The sequence below is a fragment of the Hydra viridissima genome, unplaced genomic scaffold (assembly GCF_058129835.1).
Source record: "Hydra viridissima isolate aposymbiotic clone 2 unplaced genomic scaffold, HvirCarnegie_v1 scaffold_4, whole genome shotgun sequence".
In the NCBI taxonomy this organism is placed as follows: Eukaryota; Metazoa; Cnidaria; class Hydrozoa; order Anthoathecata; family Hydridae; genus Hydra; species Hydra viridissima.
Window position 1 is genome coordinate 362770 of NW_028324303.1, and position 22339 is coordinate 385108.

The 22339-nt window shown below is 35.9% G+C and overlaps 2 protein-coding genes across 3 annotated transcripts; both read right to left on the minus strand.

Moving 5' to 3' along the window:
* Positions 1 to 110: 110 nt before the first annotated feature.
* On the minus strand, positions 111 to 1142 carry LOC145192809 (uncharacterized). The gene has a single exon (XM_090084138.1). It carries the CDS (start codon positions 1140 to 1142, stop codon positions 111 to 113), a length of 1032 nt encoding a protein of 343 aa, XP_089940264.1.
* Positions 1143 to 5445: 4303 nt separating this feature from the next.
* Positions 5446 to 8260, minus strand: LOC149889282 (uncharacterized). Of its 2 annotated transcripts, XM_090086349.1 has the most exons (3): positions 8012 to 8260; positions 6304 to 7257; positions 5446 to 6180 (listed from the first exon to the last, which is right to left on the minus strand). In XM_090086349.1, exons 2-3 carry the CDS (start codon positions 6312 to 6314, stop codon positions 5865 to 5867), a joined length of 327 nt encoding a protein of 108 aa, XP_089942475.1. In that variant the 5' UTR covers positions 6315 to 7257; positions 8012 to 8260; the 3' UTR covers positions 5446 to 5864. The 2 variants fall into 2 exon arrangements, with proteins under 2 accessions (XP_089942475.1, XP_089942476.1); XM_090086350.1 differs by lacking the exon at positions 8012 to 8260 and having other exon boundaries at positions 5447 to 6172; positions 6304 to 7310.
* Positions 8261 to 22339: the final 14079 nt, after the last annotated feature.

The following is a 22339-nucleotide window of genomic DNA, read 5'->3' on the forward strand; positions in this document are numbered from 1 at the left end:
TGACATTTTATTGTTTGACGTTATTGAAATTCCGTTTTCTTTCAGCAATTTTTTCAAATCCTTTTTTGTATATCTCATTTTTTATTAAAAATATATTATTTTGAAGCATTTCAATAAACAATATTCATTCTGCTTCCATCTGATTTAAGCCTAAGCAATTTATCGGAAATGAAGACAGCAAAGGCTTGAGTGTTTGCAGGAACGTTTGCGTTAAATGTAGCTTTTATTTGCACATCTATCACTGAAGTTTTTAACCTCTCAGCCTGCTTGCTTACATCAAAAACAAAAAGAGGACAAATGTATCTATAAGTTAAGGCAGACAAATTGGGTTGAGCTATAATTTCGTTAATCCCATAAAGTCTATTGTCAAACTTAGATGCGTCTCTATAAGCTCTTGAGTATTTGTTGTTATTAAAGTCTAAATTGTAATCGACAGCAGGATACCTTTCACTGTTTAAAGTGACATACATGTTTTTCAAGTCGCAGTGATCAAAGACTGAAGGATTTAATTCTTGACTTCCAGATTTATTGGTTTGGAATCCAACAATGACATACCTCGGTCTTTCACTAGCAGATCTTGCGCTTAACCTCCAACTAAAGTTGTTTGATACAGGAACAGCGATGGTATCACATTGTCTAGATCTGAACGAAAATGGTACATCTACTTTTGATTCAATGATTTTGTAAAGATTGTTACTAGTTACGACAGAGGGTGTAACATGAGGCATAAACAAAGACAATTTAGTCAAATCCACTTTTCCTGCAGCTGTTGCAGCTGTTCTAAAAATAGCATCAATATCGCTCTTTCTCACAAGAGCAAGTGTATGCTTAGATCCATAAAGCACTTCATCGTAATCGTCGCAAAATCCAAAAATGTGCTTTAAAGGAATGCAGAACGAAAACGTTCCTTTTTCTTCAGTCTGTGCAATGATGTAATTTTGTCTTTGCTTAAATCCAGTGTTGTTGACAAGATCTGCTAAAGCTGTTATGTCTCTTTGCCACAGCTGGTTCATACCCTCTGAAATTTGGAACTCCACTGGGTATTTGAGGTATCCAATCATGGTGGTAGCTTGCCCAGGTTCGTAAATGGTTTCCACCTCTTGATTCGACAACTGATAAGAAATCTGACTGAACATGTGCATGATACCGTTGTTAACCAAAGTAACGACGTCTGTATCCGCGTAGGAAGTTCCATCCGCTTTTAAAAGTCTTCCTTCAACCAAAAGGTATACCTCAGATGGAAGCGTGAACAAATCTTGCTGCTCAATATTGATTCTTATTTCCCCATCAACGTTAAGATTCTTATTCACTGGTTCGTATTCATGAAATTCAAATCTCTCAATTTCTTCATCAACAATAATCTCTTCTGTAAAATTTAAAACATCGGAATTTGCCATTTTTTATATGTGAAAGAAAAAATTTTTTGATCCTTTGGATCCGGGAATTTTACTTGTGAAATTTCTTAGACTCACGCAATCAAAAGCCCATTTCCTTTTACCAGGTCTTGTATTCTGATTGCTTTGTTCTTAGACAATCCTGCTCCAAGCGTGGAATATTCATCTATAATCGGTTTTCTGTTAACAATGTTAGAAATAATTTCTTTGCTTTTAAGGCTGAGATCATTCTTCGCAGCTTCATGCGGCTTAGGAGTTCCAGTCTTGGAATACAATTTCTCAATGGTCTTTCTACCTTTGTCAATAGCCACATCTCTAGCCGTGGAAATGGCTGTAGAAGCTAGCACTTTTCCTGCAGATTTAGTAGCCATGATTGCTTCTCTCCGCAGTTCATTTTTTGCAATTTTATTAGCTAAAGTAGATGCTGCTCTTGAAGCGCTTGAAGCTGCTGCTCTTCTCAAGAAATTCTTAAGCGTGTCAATTATCCCACTTCCACCCACAATATGTTTCTTAACATATCTATTTCTATAAACAATCATTTTTTTATTTCCATAGATTTTTTTATTTCATATCGATATATGCGATCATAGCCTTGTACTCGTCTTTACTAATCCTATTTTGTCTCAACAGCTCATCACAAATGGAAACAGCCACATTTCTCGACTCTTTATTTCCAGCATACCATGCAGCGATGCTCAAGTTGAGCTTTTCCACAAGAGCATTTGGATCGCTTGGAAGAATAATTACACCATGACCTTTTTTACCCTTTTTATTCATCATGAATTTATCCCAAATCGGCTTTATAATCGTGACGTATTTTTCAGATCTCGAAGCTTTTGGTCTGTTTGGATTTACATCAGACTCCATTGCTCGAGTGTTAATAAGTATATCTTCATAATTTTTAAGGTCATCATCAGTGTACTTGGTTTTATCAGGTTTCGACCTTGAAATTAGTTCCCAAAGTCCTATTGTTCCATTATACTTTTCTTCACCAATAATGACATCGTTTTCATCAATGATTAGTTCTTCTTTACCGATATGCAATTTTCCGTCTTCTGCATGAATTCCAAAAACTCTATCACATAATTCTTTTTTCGATGCATATTTCGACAAGTAGTAACTCGCAATATCTCCAAAATTCATTCTTTTAATTGACTTTGACGTCTCGCTTTCAGGATAGGTCAAAGCCAATGGACTGCTTTCAACCACTCTATCAGCGATGCTCTTTATCTCGTTTTACATCTTTTTATTGCTTTCAATCAGAGGCTTTTAAAGCTTGCTCAAATCAGTCTGAAGATTAGCATTATAAATATTTTCATTCAAACTATCTTGATATATTCTTTTTCTTCTTTCAACAAATTCTCTCACAATTTCATCCCTCTTGTTTGGGTCTAGTATTTTAAAAAAGGACATTTTTTAAAACACAAGAAAAAAACGTAAACACAAACTTATCTGTGTTTTTAAATTAGTTTTTCTTAAAAAGATTGTTGAACGCTTTTATCGCGTCTTCTCTTCCTTTTTGGATCAACGACTCTTTGGTTATCTCGTCAATGTTGATTTTTGTTTTAGTTCTTATTTCTTTCATCAAGCTCTTAAACTTTTGAAGCTCGTCTAAAATCAATTCATACTCTGAATCGCTCACAACGTTGTCTACTAAAGCTTTTGAAATGTGACTGTTGATGGTGTTCAATTTCGACTCTGCCAACACTTTAATCTTTTCATGCTTCTCCGCTTTTAATGCTAGTTTTTTGTTGACTTGTCCTCCTACAATGGATAAAAAACCCATGCAAATAGCCACACCTTCACACACAATCGCAACAGGGGCGGCGGCGAATGTGCTTAAAGTTCCAATTCCAACAACTCCAAGTGCAACACCACCTGCTTGCAACGTAGTGTCTACAAAAGAAATGATTCTGAAAGCGCGATGGTACTTTTTGCTCAGATGTACTCTCTTTTTCCTCTCGTTATCCATCTCTTTTTGGATTTCACTTGTTTTTTAAAGTCGGTAACTATGTCCTTCATCTGCAGGAGCTGTTGGAAGAACTGGATAAATTTTAGATTTAGCATCGTAATTGTATTCCATTTTTTATTTAAAAAAAATAATTTTTTTCACTCATTAATGAAAACTAGCAAAAAAGCAACCCGTAATACGGGTTATGGTCGGTCTGTTAATTTATAGTGGCTGTTTTCCACAATTTAAAGTTGCAAAACCTTAACTATTACCCTTTTAGAAAAACGCCTTCAAATTAAAAAATATGCGGAGGTAAAGTAATTTACTAATTATTTAACATTGAGTAATTTACAACTGAAATAGGTCATATCAGTGTAAGGCAGAACCATTTTCCTCGACATTACTAAGTTCAAAACAATACGTTCTTAGTTATTGACACAAAATAATATTACTTCCTCATGCTTTAAATTGACGAAAAAGTAAAGCTAAATTCGTGTTATATTTTTAAAACGTGAACTTTAATTGATAAGATTAATATAAAGCGAACGTAAATTTTACATGAATTAATAATTCTTTGGCATCCCCTTGATACATGTTTCTTTAACACAGGAAATTGTTGTTAAATGCACACAACTTAATAAATTTATTCAAAATATCTGACCATTTGACTATTGCTATTTATGGCACTAATCTGACCATTTTTATATATGGCCTCTTTGTTTCAATAATTTTTAGTAAACGGTTAATTGCTACCATTTATTAAAAATTCCTTTTGTTACTCGAAATTTAACTCTCTTTAATAATTTGACACTAATAAAGGACCCCCCTTTCCCCGTTTTTGCCTTAATGGTGGTAAGGAGAATACATTTATCTTTATTAAAAGTTATCAAGTTTTTGATGAAGACCTTCTACCAGAATAATAAAATGTAAAACAATTATTTACATGTATAACAATTTTTTTCTTTTTAATATATATAAGAATTTTTTCTTTCCTCAAAAGTGTTGCAAATGCAAACTAAGATAATTAATTAGTTTAAAACCTTACAAAATTTAAGTAACTCGATATTTGACAAATGCGCTAAACTACAACTATAACCCCCCCCCCCCCGTTTAAAAAGATCCCCAAAGTTACGTAAAACAAATAATTAGAAATAAAATAGAGAAGATTTTTAAAAATTGAACTAATTGCATATATTTATATCATTTTAACTGACAAAAATTTACAATAAAAGGTAATCAGGTTTTTTTTATAGATCGTATAAATGCGTCAATCGTAAATCTTAAAGAAAAAAAAAAAGGCATTATAATACCATAACAAAAAAAAACAACCAAAAAACCAAAAAAAAACAAAAAAAAAACAAAAAAAAAAAACAAACACCACATAAAAACTGAAAATCGATTTACCTATTTATAGTAACCTATTTTGACATGGCAGTTAATATAAACATTTATCAAAAATTTAACTATAAAATCTATTTCGAAGTACAAAAGGATTAACAATACTAATATATATATATATATATATATATATATATATATATATATATATATATATATATATATATATATATATATATATATAATAAAAAAAAATCAAATTAAGATATAAATTGCATTTTTAGCATGTTGTCTTGGCTTTAAGTAAATAAATAAAAGCAGTAAGTTTCAATAATGAAACTACCTATCATTCATTTTTAACAATAGACACCAACATAAAGGTGTTTATTGTTAAAAATGAATTTGAACACAAAACATCACAACAATAACACATAACAATAGAATATTTACACTCTTGATCCTAAAATCCAGCGAAAATAACAAACCAAATTAAAATATGAAAGGCAAAATTAGAAAACCAAATTAAAGTTAACTATATTTATTTTTTTACTAAACATATAAATACATAAAGTATATTTGTTTTTATATCCAATATTTGTTATTCAATTACTTCAAACTTAGGACATTAAAACACCCTAGATTTAAAGATCAAGGTTGCATACTCTCTCGTACACATTATGCTAAACATTAACAGACAATGTGTTTCCAGAATATTTAAAAAGGCCACACGACACAACCTAGCTCTAAAGCAGTAACACTGCCTGGCCTTAAATGCTGCCAAGTCACACCTCTGCTATAAATACATCGCTTGACTGGCAAGGTTATCAATCATGCTCAACATAATGCCAAGTCACACCACTTTGAAAACATGGAAACAATATAATTTAAACATATATACAACTATAAACAAATATGGTTTTATATAACACAAATAAACATATTTTATAACAATAATAAATGACAGATATATTTATCAAAAACTGTGAAAAAAATATATATATTAAAATAATAAATAAATTTATACAAACAAAATGTGCTCACAACTTACAAACAGTAAATTTTCAAAATAAAAATCTTAAGACTATAAATTAAGAACATTAGAAAATGAAACATTATTTGTGTAACACTTTTCACCTACCACACCTTGAATGAGATGTTTATTAATTTTGAAAAACAAACTACTAAATGCTCTCATTCTTGAACATGCAACATATTGTTGACCATGAGAGAAACTTGGTTTTTTTGAGATATACCCCAACTCTATTAAATGTTTGACTTTTATCAATTGTCATTGAATAAGCCAATCTGACAGGAAACTCACGACATTTCAGAACAAAAGGTATATTAGAACCTGATGGAGCCAACTGAATTTGAGGAACAAAATCCTGTTTACCACCAGAAACACCTGTCAAATCCTCTGCATCAATATAATTATTTTGAAGAGCACAAACTTTCATTCGAGTACCATTGCATAACCCAGCTTTGAGATCTAAATTTCTAAGTAGCATTATTACACAACCAATTTTCAATTTTAAACAATGAGGTGGCATACCTGAAAGATCATTTCTTTCATTAAGGTCATCAGTATTAATTTGATCAGCACTTAAATTTTGACCTCACCTGGCAGACATTCAAGCACTTCTTCATTGATTGATAATGAATCAACATTAGTTGGTGTTAAAATCACGCATTTAGAATAATCATTTTGATCAGCATCTCCGAAAATCTTTTCAACAATCGATTTATTTTCTCTAATAATGCACTGATTTGGTATTTTAATGCATCTTTTATAAGGATCCTCCTCTTTGACAGGTATTGTTCCATTCCCAAGTTTTAGTAGCTAATCGGAAAATTCACCTTCCCCATCTTGTACTCTCATATTTTCAGTTCATGCAAACTTCTGTACCAATTGCCAATGCAAAGAACATTTTATACACGATTCTACTATCTCAGCTGGTTGTCCTCTTTTCACAACAGGCAGAATTTGCGTTAAGTCACCACCAAAAAGAATGATATTTCCTCTGAACGGAAAGTTGTTGTTGCAAATATCTTTTAACAACCTCTTAATTGCATTTAATTCTTTACATGCTCATGTAAGACATTATACTGGTTGCTTCTCAGTTTGTTTTGGTTATTTCTGATGAAAGCAAGGCGCTGGCCTTTGATTTTAACATACGCATCAATAGCATATTGCTGAAACAGTTTTTTGCCATAAAAGAGTGAAGAAAAAAATTGTCTAACTGAAAGTTTATATTGTAATACAGAGAAAATGTAACATGATTTCTAACCAATGTAGCATGTTCAGGGTTGTGAACCAATTGATTATGCCAACCAGCATCACCCTTTGGAAAAAATAGAGGATAAACCATAGGATCTAAGTTGGCAGACATACTTGATAGAGTTTTAAGAGGATGACTTATTGGGTAAATAACATCTTCCCTAGAAACAGGTAGTACACCAAAAAATACAACTGCAACTTCATTATGTGAAGGGAGACTGATAGCGATTATAGCAATTTATGCTGGAACATCATGATTCCAAAATATTTATAGCAAAATCATGTAGTAAACAGCGCTAAAGACAAAAAATCAAATTGATATAAAACAAACAGTATATATAGCAAAATAATTTGTATAGGCTTTTAGTAAATGATTAAAAGCAGTGATTTTAACAAAATTACCTATTTAACAATTTTAATAACAGACACAAACATGAAGTTAAGCGAAATGTCTATTAACTCAAAAGATAACAAAAAAACATCAGAGCAACAACACACACCATAAGTTAATATATGTATATAATATAACTTAAGTAAGATAACATTCATATGTAACAAAACATAAGTAACAACATTACGCAAAATGTTATTAAAATACATTATGTATTTTTAGAATAATCTTTAAAAACAAAGGCTTGAAAATAGCAAGACCTAAAGCAGTAACAGTTTGACACTAAAAACAATCGTGTAACCCTCTGTTAAAAGTACATCACTTGGCTGTCAAAGTTGACAAATCTTGCTCTACACGTTAACAGCACTTTGAAAACATGGAAACAACATAATATAAACATATGTACCAACTATAAACACAATGCGTTTAAATATGTATATAAGGTTAAATAAATATACCTCATATACATATTTAAACACATTTTTAAAACAACTATATATAACACATATCAACACATACACAAACAATAAAAAAACACTTTACATTATTATAAAAACACATTGATAAAACAGCTATAAGTGTGCAAATAAAAATTTTAAAAATGATGCCAGAAAATTCAAAAAGATACAAAATATATATTTACAAACAATACTCTTTACCTTCTTTTTTTTTTTTTCATAAGAACTGTAATCCTCACAACAAAATTTAACCTTTACATACTATAACATGTGAAATGCCATGTCAATGTTGGCACAAAATTTTAATTTATTTTCTAAATTTTCTAAAAAAGAACAATAATAGTTAATAGCATCACAGAAATTTCAAAGTAGTAATAATTTCAAAGTAGTAATAACCATTTTATGGAAATAGCATTAGTATAACTTTAAATAACATCCATACCCTTATTTTCCTTCTAAAAAATAAAATATCAAAAATAAAACTGCTAAAAGAAAAGCTAAAACAAACAAAATACAAACGATTTAAAAGATTAAAATCCTTTTTACTTTTTCTGATAAAAATTTAAATCCTTTCTACTTTATCTAATAAAAATGTATATATAACTATTTTATATACGTACTTCAATTATAATATGATCTTAACGATTATCATTTATCTTAATATGATTCTTTATGTAATATATCTAAACTAATAATTAAATTCCAAAAGGAAAAATGTTTTAACTCGTTTAAGGGATCTTTCTCCAATGGCCGCGTGCATTTAGAGAACGTGCTTTTTCAAAGCCTAGTAACTAATGACGAAACGACGTTAAACATTAAACGTTAAACGTTAAACGTTCCTGTACTAATTATATTAAGATGACAAAGCATAAAACTACTATAAAAGGGGAGTTCTGGCTCATTTTGCTTTTCTCTCTCCGTTGTGTTTTTTTTTGATAATTGAGGGCATGAAAATTTTTTCTCTCTCCGTTGTGTTTTTTTTTGATGATTGAGGGCATGAAAATTTTTTTGATGATTGAAGGTTGATGAAAATTTTTTGATGCCCGTTCTTTTCATGACGTGAAAACGCGTCATGAAAAGTTTAATGGTTGTAAAGGTGTTTCTTGCGAATTAGGCGTAATAAAACACTTGTCCGAGAAGAAGGTAGAAGCTTCCGGATTGGCCGACTTGTGCGTCGCCAGAGTTGAGCGTGACAACGAGTCTTCTACCAGCTGTTACAGAAGGCATGGAGTCTGCTTCTCCGAAATTTCTGTAAAAGGAGATGGTGGTGGTGGAGTTGATGGATGAAGTGGATTGATACAGAAGTCCAGTCGATTTGTTGTTGAATGAAGTCAGATTTGATCCGTTACAAGAGGACAAGTAAAAATCTTCCAGTCCAGAGGAGGAAAAGAAGCATGTGCTGTCTGCGTCATATCCTGGAAAATATGTGTAATTGTTGGTGTTGTATGGAGTCCAAGGAGTGAGAACGGTTCCGTTTCCGGGAGGTAAATTTCCATCGTACATTCTGAATCGTGATTCCCACCAGTTTCCAGAAGCGCCAATGATGTGCATCCTGATGTATTTGAAAAAGAGTCCGTTTCCTTTTCCGTTGGTGTTCAGCAAAACATATTCACTGCCGTAAGAGGGGTTCAAATATCGAAACGTTCTGCAGTACAGCTTGAAAAGAGGGATGGTGGCAGGAACGGAAGCAAGTGTGGAAATAAAAGGTTGAATCCAATACGTGATGGTGGTGGCATTTCTGTTCACGAGTTGAATGGAGATGTCGTTTCTGAAAGGCATGTCCAACGTGAAATATCCTCCCAAAGAAGTGGTGTTGAAAACGTTGCATCCTTTCAAAGAATTGGTGTAAAAAGCTCCTCCCAAATGAGAAAAAAGCAAATCAGTGGCGAGACCGGTTGCGTCCACACCGATTCCTTCTGTTGTTTCTGAATAATTCCCCACATTGATCTCTCCGTCTGTGAAGATTCGAATGAAAACTTGACCAGGAACATTCGCGCCAGAGGCGCTGTATAATGCCAGCCACAATCTTCTCAGCACACCGGATTTTCCAGAAAACGCAAACACAGGAGAAGTTGTTACCGCTGCCACTGTCTGAAACTTGAATCCCAAACTGGTGAAACCGGATCCTGGAATGGCGCTGGTCAAACTCGATTCTTGCAACAGCAAGTCGACGTAACTTTTTGTTGCTCGGTCTTGTGCGCTTGAGGGATCAAGCACATTTATCAATTTGTATGAGTTCAAATCCAAATCTGCATTTCCTACAATTGTTCCTCCGCCTGATGCATGAGTGTCCACGTAATTTTTTGTGGCTGAATCTGAAGCAGAAACAGGCTCAGCCAAATTAACAAATTTGTGAGAAGTCATGTTGATGTCGACGTAAGAAATATTGTTGTAAGCGACTTTGGTGTCGACGTAGCTTTTTGTCGCTGCGTCTTTTAAATTAGTCGGATCGGAAACGTTGATCAACTTGTGGGAGTTCATGTCGATGATTCCAGTGATCGTGCTGGATCCGTCTGTTTTAACGCACAGATTTGAGCTGACGTCGACGTAATTTTTTGTGGCGGCGTCGTGAAGATTGGTTGGTTCGTTCAAGTTGATGGCTTTGTGAAAATTTAAATCCAAGTCAGCGGCTCCAATCACCGTTCCAGTTCCTCCTCCTCCAGACGAATGCGTGTCCACGTAATATTTTGTGGCGGCGTTATGTGAGTTGGTCGGTTCTGCCAGGTTGATGATTTTGTTTGAATTCAAATCCAAGTCTGCAGTGATCGTGCTGGATCCATCCGTTTTGATATAAACGTTGCTTGCAGAGTCTGTTGCAAGGTTGTCGATGTAAACGCTGAACTCGTTTCTGTTGAATTTGTCAATCATTTTTTTAAAAGGGTGAAAATTTTTTTTTTAATTCGCAAGTGATCACCAAAGGGTGTTGACGACGTCTTGAAAGCTGTTTCCCTCTTCATATTTTTTCAAGACGTAAAGGCACAAGTGGCCGCAATAAGATGTGTTTCCAAATTGAACCCTCTCGCTGTTGTAAAAGATGGGGCTTTTCAAATAATTGACGAGCTCGACAAGAGGTGGTTGAGCGTAAGAGTCAAAGCTGAACTTTGAGTCTCCGTCTTTGTACCAGCACACCCAATGAAACCCTTCTGTGTTAGAATCCCCCGTGTTGACAAAGCCGCATTCCTTTCTTCTCGGTTTTTTTGGCAATGTGTCTCTGACAAAAACACCTCGAAAGATTTTTATTTTCAGTTTTTTTGCTGCTTCCATCAATTGAAAATTTGTCAAAGCCACGTTCGGCAAAATAATTCCTTCGACGTCGATCATTTTGTTCGTTTTTAATTTGTTCATTTTTTGTCTCCTCTTCATTTTTGGTCTCCTCCTCATTTTTTGGTCTCCTCCTCATTTTTGTCACTTACCTTTTGATCTCCTCATCATTTTTTGTCTCCTCCTCATTTTTGTCACTTACCTTTTTGCCTCTGGCTCCGACTCCGTCTCTTGCTCCGACTCTTGCTCTTGCTCCGGGTCTGGATCTTGCTTTGGTCTTTTTTTGTAATGCCCGTAAGCCAACGTGTGAATCCCATCATCCAAAATGATTCTCTTGTCATCGTCGGAGCTGAGAGAGGTTTTGTTGATTTCCTCCGTGTAATCGTCGTGCAAATGGGATCGGATGACATTCATTTTGTTTATTTTTTCTTTTTTGGTTTCGAGGCATCTTTTGTAGTCGTCGTGGGTGATGTATTTTTCAACGACATATGTTTTGACCCCCTTGCATTTTTTGCATTTTTTCTCTTGTTTTTCTTGATGTATTTTGTAGGAGTAAAGTTTTGACCTGAGACCGACAAACTCTTCAATCTGTTTTCCTCCGGTTTCGTCTTTGAACATCCCAATGACCTTTTTGTTTAAACCCACTTTGAACCCGACGTTTTGAATGGCTGGATGGTTTTTGCTGAAATCGCTCGTGTCGAATTTTTTTTCCACATCGTCGGAAATGTCTCTGTAAAAATCGTCCGTTTTCATTTCATAAACCAGCGAGTCCGTGTCTGTCATCAGCAGCTTTGCGTCACCACCTGGATATTTCTTTTTGATGAAGTCGTAATGGAACTCGAACATTATAGTTTTGCTCAAATCCAAAATGGACATCCCCAAATAAATGGGTATGTCGTAAAAAACTGATGTCCTTTTCATGTGAACGGCAATCAAGTTTTCGTCGAAAATCGTGTGCCGGTCGTAAGTTGGTTTGGCTGCCAATTTCATCGCCTTTTCCTTTTTTGTCACCAGTCTCACGTCAACTCTTTTTTCAATGTTCTCCATTGTTTTTCCAAACACTGAATTGTTCATCAGCTTGAAAAATTCCTTCTCAAACTCGCTGGTTGCTTTTGTTCTCAATTCTGTGTTGAGGTCGATGTATGGCTTCATGCAATCATGTTGCTCAAATTTCACTCCTCTGTGCACCTTTGAAATTTTCATTCCCAGTCGTTCGTACAATTTCAGGTTTTCACAGTGAAGGACATATTTTTTTTTGTCGTTTAAATTTGGAATGAGCTTGTCCACTTTTCCGATTTTCATTTTCTCAGGGGCCAACGGATAATCGTTGTGTTCATCGTGAAGGCTTTCCGGTTAATCCAAATCAACCTCAAAAATGCATGTGACCGATCTCCAATCGGACAGTTCGTCTTCTGTCATCCATTCGAAACCGCGATTGAAAGGGGTTTGCACATGGCCCATCCGTACAGGTTGTTGGCGTCCAAGTATTGAATGAATTTTGATGGTTGGCTTTGATCGTACGAGTCGCCCATGTATTTGTTGTTCGATTTTCCATGTCGGTTGGAGACCATGCTGATACCTCCACGGGTTCTTTTCTGGATCATTCGAAGAATGTCGGGACGCTCAAAAACTCTAATTTTATTTTTGTCAGTTTCAAACAAGCGTCCCATGCCAACCCGGAGATGTGTAATACCAAGCGGGATCGAGCCTGTAGTTTTTAACGCAAACGTCCCTGAAATTTTCAAAGACGTCCGCCAGAATCAAAACGTCAGACACGTTGTACAAGTCGTGATATTCTCTGAATGTTTTGCATCCAAACACGTTCCAAACCTTCTGCGCATGCGCGTAATCTTCGTCACTTATTTCACTGTGGTTGAGTTCTGAGAAAAACGTTTCTTTTGGTGGCAATTGCGTTTCTTGAAATTTGTTGAACCCATCCACCCAACCGTAAGGGTAAACGCCTTTTTTTCGAAGCAAATCGAATTTTTCCTTCAAAATATTTTGCGAGGCATTTGAACTCTTCTGGCTTTAAATTTTTCGACAAACTGTCCAAACTGGAGGAAAGGAATTTAAAGCTGTCGATGAACCTCAATTCAATTTTTTTGTCTTTTGGTTTTCCGTCTTTCCCGATGTATTCTCCCACCTTGATTTTTTTCGAGAAGCTGATGTGTTTCTCCTCGTTGCATGGGACGCAAGTTATTTCTCCCCCCATTTTTTTGATGAACAAATGGCTGTCATAGCCTGACAGATAGTGAAAAACAACAGGAACAAATTTTGGGGCTTTGTATTTCAAATTGCATTCTTTGTGGGCCGCTCCTCGATATTTTCCAGTGAAATGGCAGTGGTCTCGCACCTTTTCTGAATCGAGAATTTTTTCTTCGCAAATGTGGCAAACGGTTGCGGCTTTGAACTTTTTTTCGTCCTCCTTTGTGAAAAACATGTTTTTTTTCTCGATTTTTCCAAAAAGTTCTTTTATTTTTTTTTCCAAACTTTCGACAAAAAATTGGGCCATATGTTGGTTCTCGTTTGACGATTCGGAAATTGATGATTCGCCCTCATAAACGGTTTCGTCAAAACATTTGATGTAAAAGGCAAATGAGCTCGGAACGTGACTTTGAAACTTTTTGGTGTACGACATGTCTGGGTTTTGTTCGCACGAGTCCATCGGTTTGACAAAGCTTTCAAAATCCGCGTAAACGATGAATGGAACCCTCATCAACCTTTCTATGTGCCCAAATTTCATGAACGAATTTTTTGGAGGAAGATCCATTCGTGTCGCGCTGTGCTCTCTGCAATAGGTCGAATGTTTTGAAAGGTCCTCCTCGCTTTTCATCCCCTGCAAGCAATTTCTGCAAAAATATTTTTTTCCGTTTTTGTTGGATGCTTGAGATGAAATGAGTCGACTCAGATTTTTGATCAGACAGTAATAATTTGTTTTTTCGTCTGAAATGAGCAGAAAATCGATTTCATGATTTCTATTCAAGCATTTCGATATTCGCAAAGGGTGGATGGATTTTTTTTCGTAACCAAAAACGTCGACGCTGATGTCTTGATTATTTGTCTCAAATTTTTTGATTTGATCGAGTTTGACAGGAAATTCAATCCCTTCCCAATTTATTTTTTTTGATTTTTCAATCGATTTTTTCGGACTTGCCGATTTTTTCAGACTTGCCGATTTTTTCAGACTTGACGATTTTTTCAGACTTGCCGATTTTTCCGGACTTGACGATTTTTCGCATTTTGCTTTCCATTTTAATATGTCAAGAAAATTTTTTTTCAAAATCAATTTTTTCAACTCTTTTTTCCGAGAATTTTTTTCAATTCTTTTTTTTCCAAGAATTGAAAAAATTATTTTTTCATTTTGACGGACTTTGATTTTTTTTTATGTTTTCGAGTTTTTCTGAACCTAAAATGTCAATCCTCATTCCATTTTCCACTTTCCCATTTCGACGTTCCAAATATCTCCAGCCATGTCCGGTCTTTTTCATCGCTTCGTAAAGGGATTTGTATTCAACCACATCACCTGTTTCGATGTTGGTCGTTTTCACAGATACAGATTTTTTTCGAATCGACTCAAGCCTCTCATATTTTGGGTCGATCTGTTTTATCGTTTTGATTTCATTTTTTGGTCAACCCACCTGTCTGCATTCTTTTGCACCCTCCTAAAGCGAATCTTTGCTCACCAGATTGCTCTCAACCGCAATCATCATCAAAGTCAACAAATTGTTTGAGGTTTTTGTGACTCCTTTCTCTCTCAGCAGATTTTTCAGATAATTTTTTGTCAGTCTCATGTTTTTCTTTGAAAAGAAAAAAAAATTTTTAAATCAATTTTTATTTGGCAAGAATCTCATAACGTTCAATAAACAGAGTTCATGTTGCTTCCGTCTGAAACAAATTGGATCAATTTGTCGGAGATGATCACTGCGAAAATAACGGTGCTGTCTGGAACAGCCGTTCTGAATTTCAGGTTGACAACCGATTCAGCCGTTTCGGAAACAACTCTTTCCTTTTGCTTGCTGATGTCGACAAAAAACAACGGAAACAAATTTTTATATTCAAGCAGTGTCAAACCGGATTGACAAACAAGCTCGTTTGTGCCATAATATTTTTCGTCAAAAGTGAACGCATCGGAATGAGCCATGATCATTTTCTTTTCTCCAAAATTCAAGTCGTAATTGTAATTTGGATATTTGATCCCATTGACGGTCACAAAAAAATTGTTGATGTCACAATGATCGAACACGGCTGGATTTGCGGTTTGACTGGAACTTCTGTTTGTCTGAAGACCTAACACAATATATCTCGGAACGCTTTTGTCCGTGATCCTTCCAAGTGTCCAAGTGAATTCTGTGAGACCCGCTGGAATGGCTTGCCTTTCGACTTTGTTTGCTTTGTAAGCCACTGGAACGTTGATTTTCTTTGCCATCAGGTTCAAAAATTCGGATTTTTTCAAAACATCCAGTTCAATCCTTGGCATGAAGAGTCGGAATTTTTTGATGTAGATTATTCCTGCAGTAATAGTTCCGGCTCTGTAAATGGCGTCATCGTATTCTTTTTTTGTAAAGGTGATCGTGTGTCTGAATCCGTAAACGACTTTGTCGTAAGTTTCGCAAAAACCAAAAATGTGCTTTAAAGGGATCCTAAAAGAAAATGCACCAATGGATATGGTGTCTGCAAACAAGTGGTCTCTCCTGACGTTGAACCCAGTGGTTCCAGTTGCGCTTGATGTGTCTTTGTACCACATTTGCTTCAAACCATCGGCAAGCTGAAAACCGAAAGGATATTTCAACAATCCAAGCATGGTTGTTCCCTGACCTGGATACATGACTCTTTCCACTTGCTGTCCTGATAAGTCGTATGTGACGTCACTGAACAAACACATGATTGCGTTGTTCACCAGAGCAATGTTGTCTGCTGCTGCGTAAGCGGTTCCGTCTGCTTTTTTCAGAACCCCTTCGACGAGGATGTAAGCCTCAGACGGAAGTGTCTGCACAGACTGGCAATCAATCTCAAAAACGATTGATCCTGAAGAATTTAAATCGAGATTCGTTGGAAGGTACTCGAAAAAATCAACTTTTTCAATTCTTGTGTCGTAGACAGGTATTTCGTCAATTATTAATCCGTCGGTGTTGATCATTTTTTTTAAATGAGAAAAAAAAAATTTTCTGCCATTTTTGATTCGTCAAAAAAAATCACGCAATCAAAAGCCCACTCCCCATTTTGACCAGATCTTGGATTCTGGAAGCGTTCTTTTTTGTCATTTTCTTTTTTGCTTGAATGGACGAACCAAACATTTTTTTCTGCAGCTCTTCCATCGGATTGACAGATTCATATTGCTTTGCGTTCAAAATCGTGCTGGGGTTTGGCGTCCCCGTCTTGGCGTAAACTTTTTCAATCGCTTTTTTTCCTTTGTCGATGGCAACGTCTAGGCTAATTCTATTCCGGCAGATCTGGCGGCTGTGATCGCTTCTCTTCCAATTTCGCTTGCTGCTGCTTTCCTCAATAAATGAAGAGACGATCTTGATGCGTTTGAAGCGATCGTTCTCCTCAAAAAATTTTTAAACGTGTCAACGATCCCCCCACCTCCGATGACGTTCTTTTTCAAATATCTTCTGTTGTTCACGATGAGCATTTTTTTAAAATGAGAAAATTTTTTTTGTCTCACGACTCAATGTATTTTTGAATCGATCGGTATTCCTCTTTGTTGATTTCCCCCTGTCTCAAAAGCTCGTCACAAATGGAAACAGCTTTGTTTCTCGATGCGATATTTCCAGCATGACCATCAGCGATGCTCAAAGTGAGTCGTTGCACAAGAGCATTTGGATCGCTCGGAAGAATGATCACTCCGTGACCTTTTTTTAACCTCGTTTTTGTGTAATTTCTTTCCCAAATTTTTGAAACAATTGTTTCCCACTTTTCGCTTCTCGAAGCTTTCGGCACTGTTGGTTTCCCTTCTCTCTCCATTGCATGCGTTTCGACCAGTATTTTTTCATATTTTTTCAAGTCATCGTTTGTCACCTTTGTCATATCAGGTTTTGATCTTGTGATCAACTCCAAAAAACCTAAAGTCCCCTCGAACTTTTCACCATCAATAATGACGTCGTTTTTGTCGATAAAAATTTCTTTGTCTCCATTAAACATTTTTCCTTGTTCTTTTGCGTGAATTCCAAAAACTCTGTCTGCAGAAAATTTTTTGGCAGCATATTTTGACAAATATTCCAATGCTGTATTTCCAACATTCATTTTTCCAAACGTTTTTTCAACATTTTTTGAACTTTCAAAAGACGTCTCGCTTTCTGGATAAGTTAAAGCCAGTGGACTGCTGTCAACCTCTTTATATGTGATTCTCTTCATCTCGTTTTTCACTTTTTCGTTGCCCTCGATCAACGGTTGAAAAAACTTGGACAGATCAGTCTGGTAACTTGCATCTGAAACGTTCCGGTTGAGACTCTCATTGTAAAGCTTCTCCCTGTTGGCCATGTATTTTTTCAATCTCATCTCCCTTCTCCGGGTCGTGTATTTTAAAGAATGACATTTTTTAAAATACGGAGAAAAAAAAACGCAAAACCAGACGCAAACGAAAACGAAAACTCGTTTGCGTTCATTTTCCCTTTTTGTAAAGGTTGTTAAATGCTTGAATGGCTTCTTCTCTTCCTTTTTGGATCAACGACTCTTTGGTCAATTCGTCAATGCTGCTTTTTGGTTTTGATCGGATTTCTTCGGTCATGGTCTTGAATTTTTTAAGCTCGCCGAGGATGAGTTCGTATTCGGAATCGCTCACAAAACCGTCCATGAGCGATTTTGAAATGTGATCGCTAATCGTGTTAAATTTTGACTCGGAAAGAACCTTTATTTTTTCGTGCTTTTCAGACTACAACAACATCTTCTTGTTTTGATGGTTTCCGAAAATGGACAAAGCCCCGAATCCAATTGCAACCCCCTCGCATGCAATCGAAACTGGAGTGGCAACAACGGTTGACAAAAGCGCAATGCCTGTAATCCCCAAACCAATGCACAACGTTTGCAACCCATCGTCTGCAAAACGAATAATTTTTGCCACTCGATGGTACTTTTTGCTCAAAGCCATTCTTTTCACTTTTTCATCCTCCATTTCTTTTTGGATCTCACTGATCTTTTGAAGACGATAAGCGTCATCGAAAGGTGCTGTTGGAATAACTGGATAAATTTTTTCAGTTTTTTTCATTATCTCCATCTTTTTGACAAAGGCAGATTTTTTTTTTAATTCGAATCGATGTGATTAATTTTGCAAAGCTTTTCGCCTTTTTTGACAACGACGTCATTGGTGCTGTTGTTGCTCACATCCAAAATGACTTCATCCACAGACTCTGAAAAAATCACATCGTTTTTGAAGAAGTTCAATTGGTCACTTATTTTGTTCATCAAAGTGACGACAGCGATGCCTCTGTCAAAACTCAACCCAACGGACAACGATATTGTCGTCAGAGAAAGAGCTGAAAATTTAATGTCGTTCTGAGCAAAAATTTCATGGTGACCTTTTACGTCATAACAATTTGGATGATCCAACTCTTTTTTTGCCACGACAATATTTTGCGATGTCTTTTTTTGCAGGTTTTTTATTGTCTCAACCAAATTTTCCAGCTCTTTGATCCTTTCCACCATGTTTTCCAAGTTTTTGGTTCGATCCGACTCTTTGAATTTCTCCAACACTTTGATCCTCTCATCCATGTGTCCCAAATACATTTTCGAGATCTCCAAACTCGAATCCTCTGCCGAGGAGACGTTTTTGAAAAACTTGTGAGGGGCATGCATTTTTAATATGAAAAGAAAATGTATTAACTCATTTTATTTTCATTTTTTTTCTTCGTGTTTTTTTCTTCGTGTTTTTTCTTCGTGTTTTTCTTCGTGTTTTTCTTCGTGTTTTTTACATCTCTTCGACTGGTTCCATCTCATCACCTGATTCAATCTCTCCCAAATCCAAATCAGCACCCATGATGCTTTGGAATGAAGTCTCATTTTTTGCAATGACCACTTCTGGAATCCTAACCTGAATGGACTCGATCTGAGAACTAATAAAAACACCTTCAACTCTCAAAGATGCAACAGCAGAACACCTTTGACGAACATATGTCAATGGATTTGTTTTCACCAGCTTTTTGTTCTCCTTTTTGAAAAACAAAGAAGAAACCTCAATGTTTTTTTTCGCTTTTCTTCGTGAACAATTTTCCGAAAAAAATGGGCGCTGCATGTGACATCTCAGATTTGTTTTTAAAAATGGACAGATCCTCTGTCGCTATTTTTTTCGTTCTTCCTCCTTTTTTCAAAGCTGGAATCATTTCCTTGACTTTTTCGCGAAGAAATTTTGATATTTTTTCTATCGTCTCGATAAACTTTTTCTCGGTTTCACTCATTCCGTTTTTTTCGTTGAAACCCAGAAAGGACATCGAATATCCCTCCAGCTCGTTCGTTCCAAAACTGAAGTTCTCAAACACACCCAGAGAAAACAAAATGGGGGTTCTTAAAGCAAAAGGACCTTTTCCAGAGTTGTACTCATAAAAAAGAGGAATCTTTTGGTACTGAATGGGTTTGGTTAGGGAATAAATCTCTCCAACCGACAATTTGCTCTCGTCAAAATTTTCAATCGTCACGAAATTCATCTTTTTAATATGAAAAGAAAATTTTTTAACTCATTTTGTCAAACGGATCAATTCTTTAATGTCCACCCATGAGTTGAACGAGTCTGGATATCCATTCCATTTGACCAATGATCTGCTCTTGGTTTTGCGAACAATTTTTTCAATTCTGAATATGCTCTGATCCGTCTTTTGCATCTCCTGCTCGTAAAAAGTGCCTTGAATGTCTTCACCGTTGGCGTCAGCGATATTATACGTGGCTGGATCCGTTCGCTGAATTTTTGACACTGTGAAAACCTCCTCGGTCCATCTCGGCGTGTACCCTTTTTCAAAATGAGGCTTCTTTTTTGTGATCCTCACTTTATAGCTATTGAAAATTTTGGTTCCGTTCTTTCTTTTTGCACCGTTCCATTCAGGTTCATCCAGACATCATTTTTGTTTTTTTCATCGCTGGCTTCAAATGGAGTCATTTTGATGGAAGAGTGCTTTGTGCTGTTGTAATTTTTCAGCATCTCATCCAAGACGTCAATGTATTTATTGGTGCTGTTGGCTGAAAAATATTTAAACATTTTTTCTTTCATAGTTCTGTTCCATCGCTCAACGACACAGCTTTTTTCCTTGTTTTCAGTGGAATATAATTGAACACCCAGCGCTCTCACGTGCTTGTTGTAAAACTCTTTTCCTTTGTCCACCCACATTTTGTCGCATTTTCTTTCACCAAAAATCTTTTTCAACGCTTCAGCAACTTCAAGTCCCGTTTTGCTTTTCAACGGAACGATCCATCCATACTTTGAAAACACATCGATCACCATGAGCAAATATTTTACTCCCTTGTTGAACTTTGAAAACGATTGCATGTCAACCAAATCGACAGCCCATATTTCATCAATGTCGTTCACAAACACTTTTCTTCTTTTAAAATGATGAATCACCGGTTTGTGAAGCTCCTCTGCAAGCTGATCAGACCATTTTAAACTTGAAAAAAATTTTTTTTTTGTTTAGATCCCACACCCAGTCCGAATTTGGCTTTGGCTTTGATGATTGGCGTGATGAGATTTCTCTCTTTGATTTCTTTTTGAGTGGGGTTTGGAATGGAGTTCATTTCTTCAAGCATCATTTGATCTACCAACTTTCTGCTTTGAACGTCGTTTAAATATTTATATGCCAAATCGTGGTGGTAAGCTGCATTGTCCACTCGGTCCACCGGTTTGCTCCACTCCTGATACATGTCGGTTGACGTGAGCCTTTTGTCCAGGTTTGTGCCAGGCCCTGCAAAATTCATTCCTGGAATGTGCATTTCTCCAGGAAATTTTGCCCACGGAAGCTTTATTTTACTCGACAGCTTGTTGATCGATTCGACCAAGTCTCCACCTTTTGCCTCAGAAGATGATCCATGCAAAGAAACAAACTGGCATTTGGTTGTTCCACAAGAATCGCAAGTTCCTTTGATCATGTTTCTGTTGTTTTTTGTCCTCTCGTTTCTCAAACGAATGATTTCGGTTTCTCTTTTTCATTTGACACTGTACATTTTTATTTCAAAAAAAAATATTTTTATTTCAAAAAAATGGAAGTGACCGATTTGTCATCGAATATTGGAAAAAGCAAAAGGAACAACAACGAGCTTTTACCGAGAAGCATTCGAGGAATCATCGTTGGAAAGTCCGGTTGCGGAAAAACAACGTTGCTTCTCAATTTATTGCTCAGACCTGGATGGCTTGATTATTACCACTTGCAAGTTTTTGGAAAATCCCTTTTCCAACCCGAGTACAAAATACTGAAAAGTTCGTTCGAGATAAATTTGCCAAAAAAAATCATCCTCGATTTGTTCAAGGTACAAAACGAAATGGAAAAATTGAATTTAAACCCTGAATGCGTCATCGACGACCTTTCAAAAAATTTTTCCGAAACCGATGACATGGAGTGCCAATTTTTTGAAACGGCTGACGATGTACCTGAACCTGAAGATCTTGATTCGTCCAAAAACAATTTGATGATCTTTGACGACTTGCAATTGACCAAACAAAACAAGTGCGAAAAATATTACATCCGAGGAAGACACTCCAACGTTGACTGCTTTTACCTCGCTCAAAATTATTTCATGCTCCCACGACAAACGATCAGAGAAAACACCAACTTTATTTGCCTCTTTCCTCAAGACTCAAAAAACGTTGATCACATTTATCGAGACCACGTTTCGAGCGACATGAAAAAAGATGACTTTAAAAAGTTTTGCAGACATTGCTGGTCTGAACCTCACGGATTTGCGGTGATTGATTTGTCGTCAAAAAAGTACGATGGAAAATATCGAAGCGGATTTGACAATTTTTATTTTCCAAAAGAAGCCAGTTAAAAAATTTTTTCACCCATTAAAAAAAATGTCAGGCATCATCATCGATGTGGATGGAACATCCAACATAATTCAAACAGAATTTTTGGACAAAATCGTTTTTGAAAAAGAAAAAAAATATGAGATGACTTTTCTCGGCCTTGAGACGTACAACAGCTTTCCAAACATCACCAGCAAAAACAATTCTTTCCGATACAGCATGACCAACGGTGCCAATTGGGAAAACGTCATCATTCCAGAAGGAAGCTACGACATCATCGACATCAACAATTTTTTGCAAAAAACCGTCTCAAACACAATCAAAAATTA

Excerpts from the sequence above, each read along its gene's own strand:
- LOC145192809 (XM_090084138.1), bottom strand. The coding sequence starts at position 1,142 with ATGCACATGTTCAGTCAGATTTCTTATCAGTTGTCGAATCAAGAGGTG.